This window comes from Parambassis ranga, chromosome 2 (assembly GCF_900634625.1).
Source record: "Parambassis ranga chromosome 2, fParRan2.1, whole genome shotgun sequence".
Classification (NCBI taxonomy): domain Eukaryota; kingdom Metazoa; phylum Chordata; class Actinopteri; family Ambassidae; genus Parambassis; species Parambassis ranga.
In genome coordinates, this window is record NC_041023.1 from 32495227 (window position 1) to 32514164 (window position 18938).

The 18938-nt window shown below is 39.8% G+C and overlaps 1 protein-coding gene across 4 annotated transcripts in view; it reads right to left on the bottom strand.

Moving 5' to 3' along the window:
• The window catches only part of tbc1d22a (TBC1 domain family, member 22a), a 116763-nt gene that overhangs the window by 87755 nt on the left and 10070 nt on the right, over positions 1 to 18938 (bottom strand). For all 4 annotated transcript variants that reach the window (XM_028399258.1, XM_028399259.1, XM_028399257.1 and 1 more), the window contains exon 6: positions 7779 to 7849. In XM_028399258.1, the coding sequence (XP_028255059.1) occupies positions 7779 to 7849 (71 nt within the window). The remainder of the gene's footprint in view (positions 1 to 7778; positions 7850 to 18938) is intronic.

The following is an 18938-nucleotide window of genomic DNA, read 5'->3' on the forward strand; positions in this document are numbered from 1 at the left end:
CAGTAGTGCCAGTAGTATTTAATGAGCTTTGATTTTGAAACTTGTAAAACCTTGCTTTGAGTTCATGAGCCAGGTTTAGCGACAAACCAAACGCCTCGATCAGGGAGTACAAACTTTCTGCTGCTTGACCGGATCCCTCTTAGGACAGCTACCTCTCAGGGTGTTTGTCAGACAGAACAGATTTTATCCTCATTGTGCAATCAGGCTTATGCAACAAGCGGAAAGAAAACTCCAAACCGAAAAACAAATTTAATGTGGATTAAAAACGAGAGCTGGGACCAGGGGTTCTAAAATATTTAATAACTTTAAGGAGGATGGAAGTGCTTTTCTGTTCATCCTACAAATGTTCTTTTGACACCTGTAAACACACTATTTTTGACATATATTCCTATGTACAACTTGAAATATCATAACAGCCATCTCCATAGCAACTGAGTAAAGTCCATCCATGGATGAAGACAGAGCAGGGCAGGTGAAATCCCGACAAACTGGACCATGAGGTCTCATGCTTGATGTGTTTTATTACAAAACTCATTATCACAGATTGGTCACAGATGGACACCTGAGGTCCAGCAGTCTATTGAAGACCATGAGATGTGCCTGAAAGCACTGAAAAGCTAGAAAATGGACTATTCAGATCTTTCAACAGGCGTTCCTAGTAAAAAAATTTGCAAACAAGCACTCTCCTCATCAGTCGATCCATGTCTTGTATTTGTCATTGCTTTCAATTAAAAGTGAGTGTTTTTCAGAAAACACGTTGGCTGCTGCACAGACACATCTGAGAGTTACTCTGAATTGGACTGGCTTTAGTAGAACCACCATCAAACCGATCTCATCTACCTGCACCACCAACAGAGACTGAAAATCATAACAGGCCTGTTATACACACTGTGTGTGTGTGTGGCATATCTGTCTCCGTTATGATTCTACTGTCTGTTGTTTTTGCAAGTGGGCTGACATTTTGTGAGTAATATGCTAGCAAGTATAGAGAGACACAGAAACTATCATTTTGGGCAACTATCTTGAGGAAAGTCAATAAGTGTAGCAACAAAAAAAGTTTCTAGCTTGTTGTTTTTGTTCACTTTTCCCCAGACAAGGTCTCAGGAGAAGTCTGGAATCGAGAGGATCATTTTGTGCACACAACAACTTTGCTTGTAGACATATCCACAAACAAACATACCTCACTGCAAGCAAAGCAAATGGGGACAAAAGCAGCAGTTCAACCAATGCCCATTGGAGGGTGGCATCAAAAAAAACCCAACTAAAAGCAGGTTTACACCATTGTACAAAGAACTGATTTAGCCTCAGTACACAATTTCTCAGTTTTGCTGACAACTGAACAAGTGAATGAAGTCTTACATAAGGGTGAGTGTCCATATAATTCTATTGTCTGAGTAGCAAAGACTGAAAAAAGTGTGGCTGCCACAAGATAGCCACTAGAGAAGTGCACATCTTTGGTGCACAAACAAAACTATTCAGTCAGCTGCTGGTCATGCCATCATGTACCAGTAACCACAATTGCAAAGGAATTATTCCCCTAGTAACTAAGACGGTTGTCTCGTCTGAGCTGTAGAGTCTAATCTGTCAGACAGAAATTAATAAACAAACAAAAACAGAGGGTCACTAAGGGAGCAGATCAGCCAGATCTGAATGTTGCTGGTTAGTGTTGTTTTCACTTATTATTGTCATAGAAACAAAACCTTTGATGCAGGGCTGTACAAGTTGCAGAGCGGTTTAGCTGGTATAAAATACTACTAATATTCTACCTTTGACATTAGCATGAAAATAAACATGTTCTTGGGGGATGCTTCTACTGCAAGTATTTATGACAGTGTTACTCTGCCTCCAAATGCAAAGGGAGCCAGAGAGCATGTTGCTTCAAGGCTGGCAGCTGGGTGCCCTCACAGAACTATACGTCTCTCCTTCTATCGCTGCCTATTTTTGGATTAGCCGAGTGTGGCAGGAGCCTCCAAACTGACCTTTAACACTGCTCTTCAAAAACCTGGATGATATCAAGAGAGCTTTTACATCTTTATATATGCTCTATGGCAAAAAGAACTACTCAGTTACATTTTTCATTCTTCCACAACCACATCCATCGCTCAGGCTGTTCCCCAGTTGCATTTTCCATTGGTACTCTAACAGAAGTAATCACTGTGCTCTTCCACACTGTCTCCACACACATTTCCACACTGTTTCTCTCTGCCAAAATGTCCACGCGCCACATGTTGAAACTGCTCAATATGCAAACACTCATACAAACATTTGGGTATACACACAAACACAAAACACAACAGGCCAGCGACAAAGCAGTGGGCTGCGCTGTTTGCTGCGCTCTGCCAAATGAGAAAGTGTGTGAGTGTGTGAGTGTGTGAGTTGAAGGTTAATGGACAACTTAGTGGAGGTCAATCACACTGCAGCTGTGTTACTGCTCAATAGGACACCAGCACACACACACACACACACACACACACACACACACAGGAGAATTGGAAGACTATAAAAAGGATACAAACACCATCACACACTTGAATGCAATTTCATCTTGCAGCAGTGTTACTCTTTAATTCTAATTATATGGTATCTGGTAAATTGAAATATATTTCCAGTCAAATCAAATTATCATCATACTGATTATAATATTTTTGACATAACTACAAAATAGCTCATTGAATTTGCCTTCCTTAGCAAAAAAAAGTGTTCTCATGCTCTTACATGTTTTTTATTTAATATGCAGTTGACTGGTTAAGAAGGACAGAAAATGCAGTATAAATGCATGACTGCTCTGCATGTCCTTCCAGTGGTGCAAAATGTGGCTACACAGTGCTTCCTCCTGCTTGTGTTAATCAGTCTACATAAACCTCATCTCTTTATTCTTCCTTGCATCAATCTACTCTCTCCCTCACGGATCCTCCACTTCAGTAAACTCTCTGTAAAAACGAGGAAAATATGCTTGGGGAATCCATTTGGGGAATTTAAATGAAATAGGTTTTTTTTTTAAACTTTTCTTGCTAAATTGATTTCTGCTTAGCAGCCGTGTTTTATCTGGGAAGCAGGCTGTCCCACTGTGAGCACAACAGAAGTTGAACAAACAAAACTTTCCTTCTTTGTTTCAATGCTCTCGTCTGTTGCCTTTCTTTTATTTTGTTTTTTTGTTAAACACCAGCATCTTCAGAGGCTGGTTTCAATGTATGATTTTTTGGAATTTGAAAACATCCACTTGAGAATTTATTTCTATCACCAGGGCTTCACCATTTACTGATTCAAATTTAATCTCCTATGTTTTTTAATGCCATATTATTCATTTCGCTACAGGGTTTAAATATTAAAAAGCACTCTAAAAGTTTAGAAATTCCGCATCTTTAGCCATTAAAAGCTGAATTTAGTGCAATCTCATCAGTCTGGGGGGATATTTTATGTGTTTATATGCACATGTAAACCCAGCATCTTATTCACATACACAGCAGATAACTGAAAAAGATACTAAAAGATGCTACTGTGTATGCATGATACACTCAATGTGTGAAAATTTGATGTTATTTTTCAGACACGACTTTTAAATTCTCTGCATTGAGACGAAGTGAGAAAGTTATACTTTTGCCCTGGTTGGCTCTGCATTTACACTGCCATGGTTAACATTGTGAAACAAAAGAAAATGCATAAGAATAAGCTCATAGCTTGATTGGGCAACTTTTACAACAAATAAATACACTGTGGGCAAATTTTACCCCCTATCATGTTGTTCGGGACAAAAACGTCGGTTTTAACGGTTTTAAAAATACATCAGATAAATATTTTTTTCATATTTTTTTGCATAGACATTTTAATTAATCAAAAGTAGTGAAAAAATAATTTCCCCCCAGGATTTTAACCCTTTAATCACTAATTTCTTTGGTGCTGAAAATTGGAAAAAAAACTTAATGACCCGTCATCAGGTTGTTAGCTGTAAAAATCACAAATTTTACCTCCTACCACCAGGGTACACCACCAACAATCAATGATTATGTAGTGCCATGGCTGTGCAGTCAAAAAATGTGGTTATAATGGAAGTCTATGGGACAAAAATGTCCACGAACAACACGTAAGGGAGAAAAATTAAAATCCAGTGCTGTGCAAAAACTAATAATGCATTAAAGTCAATGTTGTTACTGATGTTTGACATGACCAAGACTGTAAGGTTAAAACAAAATCCAGTCCACATTTACCTTTTCTATTAAAAATGAGCCATTTTTTCCAATTTTCAGCACCACCCCTTATGAAATTAGTGATTAAAGGCTTAAAATCCACTTGATCAGAAGTTAAGTTAATGGGTTTATTTACCAAAGTGACTTAAACATGCGTCTTCCCTCAAATACACAAACTAAAGATGGATGCACATATAGGAAACAAATTTAATTTTCTCATCCTGTTTACAAATAGTAATTAGCTTAGGGCTTGGCAGTTAATATTTTGACTGCATTTCTCATGAGCTAAAACACAATGATACAAACTGAAATGGAACAGTGTTCCAGCGAGGTGTGAGAAGCCTCTAAAGTGTGCAGAGAGAGAATGTTCATAAGTCTGTTTCAAATGAAAAAATTGCATTGTTCTCCTCATACAGGCAATATAATTATGTGTATTATCGCAAGGTAACGGTTTAACATAATAATCTCTAAATCTGTCCCCTGCTGCCACAGCTCCTTGATGTATCTCGTATAACCCTTTAGCCTTATCAATATTTCCACAGCCAGTTAGTTTTCTCCTTTCCCGTCACTTCACATTTAACAGCCGCACTCTATTAGCAAATGTACATATTGCCACAGGCTGACATTCTTTCACAAAGCAGAAAAGCCATTTAATTTCTTTCTTTCTTCCTCCAGGCTTGGACACCAAGTGCTCTTTAAACAAACGAAATAAGACGCTACTATTTCTGAAATAACAGAAGTTGAACCCGAAGCATTTCTGAGGCCGCGGGCAGCCTGTGGAGCCTCCTGCAAAACACTGAAATCAGAGAGGGAGCCATCTAGGAAGGCTAGAAAAAAACGTTAACTTTTTAAAGCACTTTAACCCGTATTTTGTTCGCCTGCTTTTCTTATTACCTCACTAGCTAATAACAGTGAAGATAGTTATTGACAATTCCTGTGATGTGGTAAACGCAGGCCATTGGGGGAGCATTACTGAGCTATGACCACAGTGGGGACACTTGATTCTCGTCATTGTCAGGTAAAGGAGAGTGTGGCTCAAGCATGCCTGCTGGAGGGGGAGAAGAAAAAAAATCAAATAAGTTGGTGCACGCTGGTGAGCAGTAGAAGGGCACAAGGGACACCACTGGAGTGAAGTGGAGAATTAGGTGTCTCTGCCAGGTTTATGGAATACGGCGTGGGCTGCAAGTGTGAATGTGTGTGCACGGTGTGCATGCTAGACAGAGAAAAGATTTTTTGAGCCTGATCCCTTCTATCTATTTCTCTACTGGATCATACCACAGGCAGGACAGAAGAGGCAGTCAAGTGTTATGACACTTGAGAAGATATGAGCACTTTCGACAGTGTGCACAATTCTTGCTTCAATCCAAGCCTTGGATTTAACCCTGGGTTAATTCATGCTGCATGAGGCTCTGAGATCTGTAAAATCTATTCAACGTCATACAAAGAGCAGCAGAAAGAACTTGAGATGTGGATCCTAAGTTTGTACAGTCTGTGCACCACTTATTCAATTGAGATGTAATATTGATGCACATAATGGCAAGACAGTATTGACAGATATGGCTTTTAAATGAAATACTGACATTTGCCCAAAATGAATATTGACAGATGTCTAGCTAATGCTCACTCTGTCCATACCGCGATGACGCCCACATATGAATAATCCTATCAATGTGCTGGTGAGTGTAAAAAAGGGCCCATTTGCAACAGCTGCTTATGTTATAAGAAGCCAAATAGCTTCAAAGACTGCATATTAATTAGCCATCTTAATATATTAATAAAACTACAGGAGTGCATACATTGGCATTGACTCTTCCATCTTCTCATCATCATCTGCATCAAGGAAGAAAACTTTCAGCACTACAGATCGACTTTAGCCAATATGAACTTCAACTGCAGGAGTTCGTTAAAGACCATTGCCATGGCAGACGCACCTTTCTCAAGTCTCACTGCCTCTCTTATTTTAACAGCAGATATATCTTAAACCATAATACATCTTTACCAGGGAAGCTGAGACGAAGACAAGGCACAGCAAAACTCAAAAGACAGGCAGCAGGCTATAAAAGTATGAGCCAGAATTCAGTTATTTTGGGTACAAATTTTTCATATTTTCCAGACTTTGTAGCAGAAGGTTAGAAGGTGAGCAGAAAATTCAGGCGTAAAAGGTGAGAAAGATACTGCGTGAGGCACATCTGTGCCCTAAAAAAGAAAAACACTGATAAGTCACTGTACTTATTTTAGTTTGGCCACTGATTTGGAAGTTGCTTTTCTGTTGTAGCTGCAGCACAGACTGTAACACCCGGCTGACAATTAAAGTGCATAAAAAAAACCTTCGAGTCAGATTGCTGCAATTTACATAGAAAAATGTTCTTTCTCAAGAGTCATAACTCAGCCAATCCAGGGGACACATACGCATAATACATATATTTTTAGATGCAGTGTCAAGTATATCATTATCTCTGACTGTATACTTGGGAACTTGCCTGAGAAGTTTTTCTTCGGTATCAAAGTAGTTAGGCGGCATATTGCACTCTAACAAGAGCTACCTTACTGGGCATACTATAATAGCACAAATTTGCCTACCAGCATTTTTGTCAGTGTTGTTTCGTTGTCCATTTCATTTCTACCTTTTAGGCTTATTCTTTGTTTCTGAATGGACTCATTTTTTCATGTTTTCTGTCTTTGTCTGCCCTCCACACATTCTCCACCTCTGCTCGCTCCATCTTTTTCTCCCCCGAGAAGCAGAGGCGGTCCAACCATCAATTATACAGACCATGGGGCAGATGCAAACCAAAGTTCATGTACCTACATTACATATAGCTGTATGTATGCATTCAGTGGCTTCCCATACTTGCATATGTGTATATTAATGCAAAGATGCACAATTGGTTTAATATATGGTACATTACTTAACACATACAAAACATTCAGCTGAAGTGCTGCGGTACCCCTCCCCTCCACTGCAGCCAGCTCTTTGCAACTTCATACTGTGTTATGAGCCTTCACTTTAGTTGAGCACCAAACAAAGCCAGCCATTATCAGTTAAAGTGCCCAGTTGGTAACCTCCCACCACCACAAAAAAAGCCCACAAACACACATACATACACACACCTTTAATGACATATTTTCTGCGGCACATTAGCTATTGTGCGGTAATTAATGGGAGAGTCATGGCGTTCAAAAAGCCAGTCTTCTCTCTGCAGACTAAGAGCTGTACACCACAACAATAGCTTAATGAGTAAACACACCGTGGGTCTCATGAATAAATTATTTGTGCCTTGCAATTAATTTTCCCTATTGAAGTTTGGAGGAAAAAAAGAGCAGGACTGTTACCAGTCTTCATAAATCAAAAAAAGGGAGGGGGTAGGAAGAAAGAACATGACAGCAACTTTGTGTGTGCCTGAGATCATCCGTTATGTGTTTATTATTTGCGGGACTGTGTCTGAGTGTATGAAAGTGTGGGTTTGATTAATCTGTATTTTCCTTGAAGTTCTATACTGATTTTTTGTTTTTTATCTTTGAGTGTGTTTGTATGAAAGACTTTTATATGTTTCACACAAACTAGTGTATGTGAAGTGTGTGGGAGAAAACACTCACAGAGAGGAGCTTCCATGCTATAGGCCGGACTTGTCGTGGGATTCCAGACCAGCTCAGTTTCCGTAGCTCTTCTGCAAAACAAACACAAGAAGGTCCCTTTTAGAATGACCACGGAAGAGGTAAAGACTGTGCTCTGAGAATACATCTTCATATTGTCCTTTGGTGAAAAAACATGGTCTGATTTCACTTCGAACAGTATCAAATGAAGAGAAATGTCTTTCTCTCTTCCTTTAACGGCTTTACATTTTCTTCTTCCTCATAGTAGCTCTGCACTTGTATTGCTGAATTCTATGTGAATGCAGCCTTAAAAAATCATTTCAAATTTAGCATGAGAAGGTGCAGACACCTCTCACATGGGCCATGCATTCATATCATTAGACAAGCCATCTGCTAGTTCCTAGCGACATTAGCTAGCATGACTGCTACAGAGAAGAGCGAGGAAAACATAGGCTCTCTTATTATATTATCACATTGTACAGTATATTATCCTCATGTCATGCAGGTACACTTAAACCATGTTGTAATAATGGTGATAGCAAAGAAGAGGCAGTGGAGTAGTTTTCATTTTCTGATCACGACTAGACCTACAATGCCTTTTTACACACACACACACAGTCTGGCACTGGGAAAGCTCCGGGCCATGACCAGCAATTATTATTACAAATTATTAATACCAAACAGTATCAAATAAAATCAAATGACAGTCAACAAGGAAAAGTGCTGTCTGTCTGTCTAATCAGCTCTGCAGTCCAAACTTCCCTTCATGTCCATTCTTTTGCTGAAAATATACCGTGTGATGGGTCTGAAGTGGATTATTAACCACATTTTCCCCAGGCCCGGGTGGCAGACCCTTCAGGTTATAATGTAAAATAAATCTGATGGAGAGGTGGAAATTGAACTTTTAAATTGGTGGAGAACAGTCCCCTTTGGGTCCATGAAGACCCAGAAAGTATGGTTTAATGCTAAGTGTAAGCTGGCCTGTGCTCTTTTCTCTTCAACACACAATGACAGCATGCAATGATGAGCATTGTGACTCAAATGTAACTCTAGGGAGAGTATTTGTCTAGAGTTGTTTAGCAACCTGTGTCTTCCATTACATCCTGTTTTCAGTGAATTGAACATAATCAGAGTGTAATAAAGGTGCAGGATCAAATTACCCTGCACCAAATAGAGGTCATGTTCATAAATAGAGCTAAAGCTATTGTTTGCAGCAGTGCTTCTGTAACATTTTTTGTTCAGGGCTTAAATTTAACCATACTCATGTCATCAGGTCTCAACCCAGTCCATTAGAACACGCATTTACTGACCCACATTATGCACTGTTTTGGGCCATGGCGTGATAGATTAGAGGATGTAACTTGGCCATCTAAAATTTCACTGAGATTCTTTACATGACATTTTATGAAATAGTTTTAGGTTTTTATTCTGACACAGAAGGAAGGCATATGATAGGTCCAAGATTTGTTCAGCAACAGAGGCATGACATCCTACCTTTACACTACCTTTGTGACATGAAGGAGGAGGATGACTAGTAAAAGTCAATTAAACAACTAAACCCACATAAGTGGGGCAAGATCTCCAAACCACTGCAGGAACTGGGCAGCCTGTACCTTTGAGTGCGTTCCCACTGCTGGAACTCCCCAATTTTCAGTGATGTTTTCACAGGAGAAAACAAGTAACTACAGTAAGGAAAGTACAGAGCAGAAGTGAAAAACTTGGTTACACTCAACATCAAGGTTCCCTTTCTGCTAAGATAAACAAGTGGTAAAGAAGTGGCATTTAAAAAAACAAGGATCAACCTAGCAGCAGCAACAAAATGAAGATAACAGAAAAAGAAGAAGAGATAGAAATGAAAGTAGATTCTGCACTGCAAAGAGAACACCTGTGCTGAGTAGCCTGGGTAGAGATAAGACTGCACCATCATGTGCCTGGCTCAGATACCGGAAGTGAAAAAGCACCTAAAAGAAAAAGGTGGTCACTAAACACTATTAACACATCCTAACCTTTCTTTCAGTGACTTTCATATTGTAGCCAAGTCGCCATTGCTTTTAGTAACAGAATTACAATTTCCAAATGACCTTGTCTAGCACAAGAAGTCAGTATATGATAGCAAAAATAAGGTTTTTTAACAGTCTTCTTAAAAAAAATAAAAATAAAATAAAAAAGCAAGCAGTTCCTGGATGTTTCCTGTAACATTAATTCATCCATTATTCACAGTTAGGCTTCCTTGTCCTCGTACCCTGTGAGTCTACAACCCCCTCCATTAGCATTCAACAAGATGGGTTGCCACGGCAAACTAAAAAAAAACACAATGAAATCTCTTCGCTCGTAATTGCCCTGCCATTGTTTTACCTGCATTTCAAGAGTAAAGGGGAGAGGAGAAATTGATTTCCGTGCAAATGAAATGGCACTGCCTTAACATACTTTTCTCGGTTAAAAAAAAGGAACAAATGTACCTAATGAACAAGCCAAATTCCTCCTCTGTTCGTATTCAAGACACTAGCTGAAAATTGATAAGCCCTTTGCACAGAGTGAACAGTATTGATTAGTGCTGCCAAATGACTCTGCCTTCCCTGTTCTTCAAGGCAAATGCAATGGAGAGCCAGTGACAGATAGCAGAATAGGAAATAGCAATCAGCTAAACAGCAATGGGCTAAGTCCATTGGCTAAATTGAGTGAAACGCATTAGAGCTTGGTTCAGCTGATGGGAGTAGCTATTTATTCACTACAGTTACGCATCTTCCACTTAAAATTTCTCTCTTACTTCGTCCCTAGTGACTTTAATTATATAGAAATTCAATACAGTGATCCAGTGCGCAGCGTGACTCTGTTGGTTCAAAGGCAGTCAGATCCCCACAGTGTAGGAAGGTTTTGATTACCCCAAAGCTACCTGTGCAGTAACAAGTCACATTTCAACATGTAGATTGAAAAAAACTCTCAGACATGACACAGGACATAAAAGTTTCAAAGCAAAGGTGCTGCTGGTTGTCCTTAGATTCTTTTGCTCTTTTCTTCTTGTGCTCCTCAGGGCTAAGACAAATGGAAACCAAGTGAGGAGGAGTGTGCAGTGCTCCCATATTAAAAACTAAACACCTCTCACTGAATTTGCAGCTTGCAGGTGCTTGCGATGTACATGTACATGGTGATGTTGATTTTGTCAGCTTTTTGAAATCTACACTATGAAACAGTGAAAATGGATTTTACCTGTTTTATGTAAGTAAAACCTTTAAAGTTTTGGGTTTCTTAATGTCTTCTGTGGAAATCACAATACTCAATCCACAGTGTGCCCCCTACAGTGCAGCTTATCTAGTAAAATGGAGCAAGAGTGGTCAAGTGAGCAAGCACAGGAGTGCTTTCTGCTTGAGGTTAGCAGCTCAAGCATGAGCACACCACACTTGGCCTTCAGCCTAAACTGCTGTCCCACTTGATATTGCTGCATTGAGTACAATTTTTAGAGCATAATTAAACCTGAAGAATATGATTGTTTTCTAATGTTAGGGGAGAATTAAACTGATGCCATGAAGGAAGAACTGGTTTGCATTGTGGTCCTGTCTGTACTAGAAGCATCGTAGTTGCTTCCTGCAAAGTGGGATAACCGTGAAGTTCTGCAGAGACCATTTAAAACAGGCTTCTGGGGGTGAAACCGTTATCCTACATATACCTACACATTAATTATGTTTCTAGCAGGTAGTCAAGGGTGTCTCTCCTTTTGCCTTGCACCCTTTGAACCTTCATTTGCACTGTCAGACAAAGAAATGAGTCCATGAATCTTGGTGGCTCGGGCTTAATTAAACTATGTTATATTTCACCTGCCTGGCATTAATCTCACCATAGGGGGCATGGAGAGGAGCGGTGAAGGGGCGTACGTGTGCTAATGCTCTTTACATTTTGTACATTTATAAGAAAGTCCTCTCCCTTCTGGTCAAACAACTTGTGGGAGAAAGACTGTGTGTAAGTGTGCAGAAAGGGTAAGGGGTGAATATTTACTTGCTTCATGCAGCCAGCAGCACAAGCAGATGTGCATCATGTAAAGAAACCCACAGACACAATCTCTACTCCTTCAAAACACTCGGCAGCAATTATCTGCTACCCCAACATGATTTACAGACCAACCACCGGACTAATGAACCACACTGGTGCAGTGGATGAAATGACAACGGTAAATTCAACTGATGTGAACCTTTCTGTCAGATTTCACGCATTTTAATTAGTCCTGGGCTAAAAGGCATATTCGAGAGAAGATCTGCTTAAGGAAATATATAATCCATATCTTTTCATTGAAAACACCCTCTCATAGGAAATATGCCTGTCCCCCTAAACATATACCAGTTACTGAGAAATCACTTCTGAGGAATAAAACTCCATTTCCCCACAGTGGGCTGAGACAGAGAGGACGACATGAGCATAGCTGACGTACAGGCTAAATTGCAGATGTCGTTTCATTAGTGTGAGGCTAGCCCATCTCTCAGAAAACATATCTGACTCTCTAGGGCACCTCTTGTGCAATATGAATAAGACAGCCAAGCCCTGGCTCCACTGGAATAAATTAAAGGCATTTCGTGACATTTTGAAAATTAATCTGTTGTTTTTTGTTCAGCGGGCACTTGTCATCACAACGTGAGTGGAGGGGGGGGGGGGGTTCTGCAACTGTCCCAGAGGTCATGAGGGATTAGATGTGCCCGTCAGTTTCACAAGTTGAAAATGCAAACAAGACATTCTGAGCTAACAAATATGTCACCCCGATTTATACATAGTAATATGTAGAACAAGGATCCTATTTGAAAAGTGAAGGCATTCTTTTTAAGGAAGACTCTGCAAAGGAAACTCATTAAAACTCAATTTTAAATAATACACACTAGAAGTGCAAGCAAAAAACAACAATTCCCTGTGGAGACCCATACAGTGTCACATTATTATATACATTCTTTGCATTCGTATGATCGGTATTGTGGATGCTTGTCATGCTGGCAGGCGCTGCCTTCAGGGGATAGGCCTGGAGAGACAGCCTCAACCCTGGAGGAATGTATATTCCGCACTGGCATGAAAAACACCTGTAACATCAGAAACCCAAGGGCAAACGCTGCTAGTCGTCTCTCTGTGGTTACGGTATTCCATTATGCATGAACTTACAGGGGGGTGCACTTTGTCTTGGCTGGAGTTAAGCTGAGGACCACAGGGGGTGATTAGGACACCGTGTACCTTATGCTGAACACCCACAACAGCTGCTCTGATGTGGGACCCTCAGAAGGGAATGAATGCTCAATGACTCCAGAAACGTTCCGAGGGCAAAACAGAACTGTTCATATTTATATTTCATTAAAATGTCTTAAACCAGCCAAGATAATCAAAAGCATGATGTAAAAGGGGAGGTAAAGGTCAAATGGACACAAGACAAATATTCACAGTACAGTCACACATGTGCCTTTGCCGACAGCAGCTCCACTGAAGCGGGTTTGGGAGACTTGATAAAGGGAAACTCAACTGTACTTGCTGGAGAGGAGCGAATGTGTCATGTCCAACCCTCTGGCCCACATTGTCTCAGTACTACAGTGGGATTTAAACCATTTACATGTGGGTCACAGGACTACTTTAATATTTCGCTGTGACATATAAAGAAGCAGGGGCCTATCTAGGGAATTAGGAGATTTTGTTTCACACTTCATTCAAAAGCATTGTAGTAGTAAAAATGCTACAAACAAAACAAACATTTAGAACATGTGATAAATAAAAAACAAATGAAAAATTAAATCAAACAAATAATATTTAACGTCAAACGTCAATGCTCTGCAGCAATAATTCAGCTCCAGCTTGCATTTACAAAAGACAGGAGCACTTGCTAAGTAAAAATGTGAAGATGGAAGTAATGTATTTATTTATTTTAGGATGCCACAGTATATATTGTCTTTTTAATTAATAATAGGCACACATAGGACACACACGAGGACAATTTAAAACAAATCTGTAGTAATATTACAACCTGGTCCATTACAAAAAAAAATAATATACTTGATGTGGATGTGATTTTGTTACAGGTGTGAGAAAAGCTTGTTTACATAAATTTAATTAATTTAAAATTTATATTTCTTTGGGGGGAGGAAATCCATGAATAACACAAATATTCATGAGAGCTGTTTTTATATGCCAATAAAGAAGATGTTATGCTATAATTTCAGCTAATAATTCAAATCATTATTATTATTTACAGTTAGTTCAAATCTGCAAAGTAAAGCCTGCCTCCATTTGTTCAGAGGCCTGATGAAAGAAGCAGCAGATGTGAGAAGATCCAGAGGCTCTTGATCTCCATTAGAGCTGGATATGAGTAACCATTAAGAAGCTAATTAAGGTTGTGATCTTGATTATACACCAAAAAAGGCAAGTGAGCAGTCAAGTGCTACCTTTACAATTGCATGCCATGATTAAGGCCTGTACTCAATGGACCTCTACAGAGGCCTATACATGAGGGCTGTTACTGTAAACAACTAGGTAAATTGAGAAAGTGTGAGTCTAAGTGTGACTGTAAATGTGTATGTCGGAGTGTGCACCTGCATCTCTTCCATGTCTGCCTGTCCTCCTGCCTGTCAGTCAGTCTACCTGCCTGTGCGCACAGTTCTGTGAAGGCCAGTAAGAAGAATAGAAGACAGCGGAAAAGGGAAGTGCTGTCAGTCAGTGCTGGCTGAACAGGGAGCTGATAGGAGCAGGAGGGAAAACGGTTGGCGGCCCGGAGCCATGCACTATTCAGGCATCATTCAGATGGAGCCCGATCACTGGGGCAAAACACCACAAGGTTCACAGCTACATGTGCACATATATGCATGTGAAAAAAAAAATCACACACACCTGCCAAAACTGGGTGCTGCATATTCTGAGACAGGAGCTTCTTCAGCAAATCCAAAATCCACACTGCCACCACCGTGGCTTTCACATTCGATATCTACACATTAAGTGATGCTAAACAAGAACTAACCCTTGAGATGAGCAAAGTATCAAAGATGTACTCTACAAACCTGTTCTTCACTGTGCATTAAAACCTGCAGAGCAGCAATGTTTTGTCATGTGACTGCTGCTGACAAACAAGTCAGTCATGTCATCTTAGTCATCAAAAGTAATTTGATGACAATATTACAAGGTAAGGTATTACAAGGCAATGCGTCCAGGTTAAGCTTAGATTTGGTTACATTATCTGACAGAACCATACCTTGCACATGATGCATTAAGGCCTTGAAACTTTTAGATTTTAAAAAACCCTTTCCAAAGAGACCAGTTTTAGCGTTGACAAAGACCAGACTCACAAAGTACATGCAACACTATGGGTGACAGTAATACAAAGCACCTGTCCTGGATAATATTGCAATGGTAAAAACCAGGTACATGCCATAAGTTTTGAGGGCATTGTTCCGGTGTCATCTGAAGCTATTCTGCTGGTAAGGTCAGAAAAACAATGCAATCAGGACAGACACCTTTATCATGCAGTGTATTAAAAAGTTAAACTCCCCTCCTATAAACCTTGAATGCTGTGAGAGAGTCCTGAATGGTCTAACTCATCTAAAGGACAAAGTGATAGCGCCAGGGAGCAGACGGCTCGTAAACTAATGGGACTCTTGTAAAAAGATACTCCCTCCCTGGATTATACCTGCTCAGGAGGCCTGATGGATGGCCCAGATGGCTGGGAGAGGACACTGAGCATAGATGAGTATACAGGTGTGACAACATATGTGTGTGTGGGTGTTCCTTTGTATGCAAGGACTGAACGGTCTATTCCCTAAAGCTTGCCTTACTTTTCACTAAGATGAAACACTTTCCAAAACATCTGACCTGGTGATGTTTTTTATAAGGAGCAATTTTAACATGCAGTTCTGTTAGTATTCCACACTAATGGTTATATCGACCTAGAGGGGCAGTTTTTCCACATTTCCACTTTAAAAAACAACTCATTAATATGCTTAATGAAACCAGTGCAGATTCAAACAGTAATGAGCTACCACAGAGCAACTGGCAGTTGAATTGGGTGGAACTGCATGAAAATAATAACGCTCATAGACAGAGGGCTGACACCACATTGTAAAATGGTATTACCATTTTCTCTTTAAACCTTATTACCAATTGTGCTTAACATTCTACACAGAACAAAGCAGGATTTTAATAATCCGTTACTCATTCAAGGATAATTTGTTTATTTTCATAAGAATCCAAAAACTGACATAGTGCTGCTCCTTTAGGCTGAAAGCTGATAATGATTCCAACACCGACGTGTAAGAGAACAGTACCTCCCACAGATTATATGGCTATAAATTGTGATTTAGCTAACCTCATGATAATCATGAGCAAACAGCTCTATCTAAAACTCTATCGGTTGTACCTTTGTTTTTATTGTTTTGGTTTGTTTTTATTGCACATTTTAACATGTGCTGTATAAATAAAACTGACACTGAAAAACTGGTAGAGTTCAAATGATGCTTGTTTTTGTGTCAAATTAAATTACTACCAATGTCATGCCAAAGTGCATCCTTTTTTCTTTTTTTTTTTTCTTTACATTCATACTTCTTCTATTCAATGGGATAAATCTTTGGGAGCTCCTACTGAAAGAGTGTGTTCTTTGCTGATGGTAGTGTTAGCAATTCAATTCCCCACCCCTCTGAAAATTAGCCATTAATATGATTTGTATCAATCTAAACCTTTGTTCTGGTTTTGAGTCCTTTCATATGGAAATTGTTAGGACATCATGTAAATTATTGAACTTTATATGAAAAATAACTTTGTCTCCGCCTTGTCAAGCTGTCAAATTATACCACATCACTGAATTTAGTTAATAAAGACTAAGAATAAGACTAAACTAAAACTCTTGTGCATGAAAACTAGCCCTTCCCATGGTCAACAGAGAAAATGTATTAACTGTAACGGCTGGGGCCTGGTCAGTCAAGGATCTTAAACAAAAGTATGAAAAAAACTACATGGCAGAGCACATGGTGTAACATATGAATAAACTAAGCCAGACGACCTGGGAGGATACTGACACAGGAGACAGCGGTGATGGTTGGATCAACCTTATTAAGTCAGGTGTAACACCTGGGGACATGCTAAGAGGAAGCGCACACTCACATGAACATTCATGCGCCCTGACTGTTAGCATGGTTGCAATGCACAATTTTTTGACTTCCAAGATTTAGTATTTCCACAGTATCTGCTTTCTAAAAATAGATACTCACATAAAGTGTATTTTTACTAATGTGTTATAGACATAGAACCTACTCATGTCTCGAATAAAAGGCAAACATAATCTACATAAAAAAACCCTTTAATTTTAAAACTGTATTTATTCCAGGAATGGTGACCTTCCCTGCAGAGTGGCCATCTTTTTCTCTATTTTTACCTACTTAAGACAGCCTAATGCTGCATCATCTCTTCTACACGCTCTAAGCCCATGACACACACCTCTGAAATAGTTACACATAGACAGCGCTTTAAGGCGAGGCATTAGGACTGAGTTAAATTGAATTACATCGCTACTTCACACTTTGATGGCGTCTATTAACTTTGCAAACAGTGCTGATGGTAAGCCTATCATATGGTGACTGCTGTGTAACAGGATTGCAGATTGTAGCACTACAGAGTGCGGAGTGAGCAAACCGTGGCAGAAAGTAGCGTGCCTCCTCTAACCATAGTTGCTGCAATGAGGGTGATGGCAGTTGAGGAAAAGCGTGCTGTGGTAGTAACAAAGAGCTGCAGCACCCCCAACAGAGAGTAGAGACACACCGACAGGCAGCAGAGGCAATGAGGGGAAGCATGTGTCTGTGTGGATGTGAGCTGATTTTTCCCTTTTCCTACTGATCATTGACTTTAGTTTTGTTGTGTTACTGTATGTTCTCGTATGCCGTTTATGTTGTCAATGGCCCACAGATGTTCAGCATGTGATGTGTAGGTGTATGAATCAAACTGCCACACATAATGACCACATAAAAAGTGAACAGAAAGTCAAGCAAAAAAAGAAGTAAAGAGACAGAAACGGAAAGAACCTAATGAAAAGAGAGAAGTGAAAGAGAGCAAGAATAAATTGCTAGAAAAGAGAAGAGGAGAAAGGACCATTGCCATAGCAACAGCAGTATATCTGCTAGCCAGCAATAACTACTTGATGTCAGATGCCAGCTCTTGGTTTTAAAATCTATTAAAAAGAAGAAAAAAAAGATTGAAGTCTGTAAAATCTGACTTTGTGACTTATGGAGTAAGTGGATTACAGAGAGTATACAACAAAATAAGGTAGGACGATGTCCTCTTAATTGGAAGGTGACGATGTTTACAGTAAAACAGATGCAGATGCTGCAGCCTCCTTGGGAAGAAAGCAGCCAGAGAAACCATGCTTACTGATGAGCAGAAGGTTGAGGCAGAATGACCACTGATTTGGTGGCAAACAAATGAATAAAGGTTTCCGTTGATGGCAAGATTAGCGCTAAATATCTGTATATTTTTATATGTGTGCATACTTTCCACTATCCAATGTATAAACACCTGAGCCATTACAGTACAAAAAAATCCCTTCCATTTACACTCTGAAAGATGTTTTTAGATTGGAAAGAAACATACGGGAAACGTACGCAATTCCTCTAACATATAACTTGAAATACATACATAAAGTGAAATACACTCCTCCTCTCTCAGCATACAGTGGGCGGTGTGTCCATATTCACCTCAACAGACAGGCTCGCCTCAGGACATCAGGAATAATTAGCTGAGATCAACCTGACATCAATCACCCTGCTCTCACACACACACATGGGTCATCACCTTCTACACGACCTTACATGCTAAACAGCCTCCTGTCACAACCTGTCGCAAGCCTCAATGGAGAGAGCGAGAGAGAGATAGAGAGAGAGAGATGGCGATAAAGAGATGCCGAAAAGTTCAACATGTAAAGGAGCTCATGAGCGCTGGTTGGAAAAAGTCATTAGAAAACAGGAAATAACTCACTTACAGGTGAGGAATGGAAGAAGAAATAAGTCAGTGTCACACATATCTCAACACCTACCAGCACAGCCAGACACACAAACACACACATGGACTCCAGAGATTGGCAGTGTTGACATGTCATGGGGCTTGGCCCAAAAACATGTGCCTCTGCAATTAATTACAACATTCAGGTGTGGAACCAGCCAATGGATCATTCCAGCC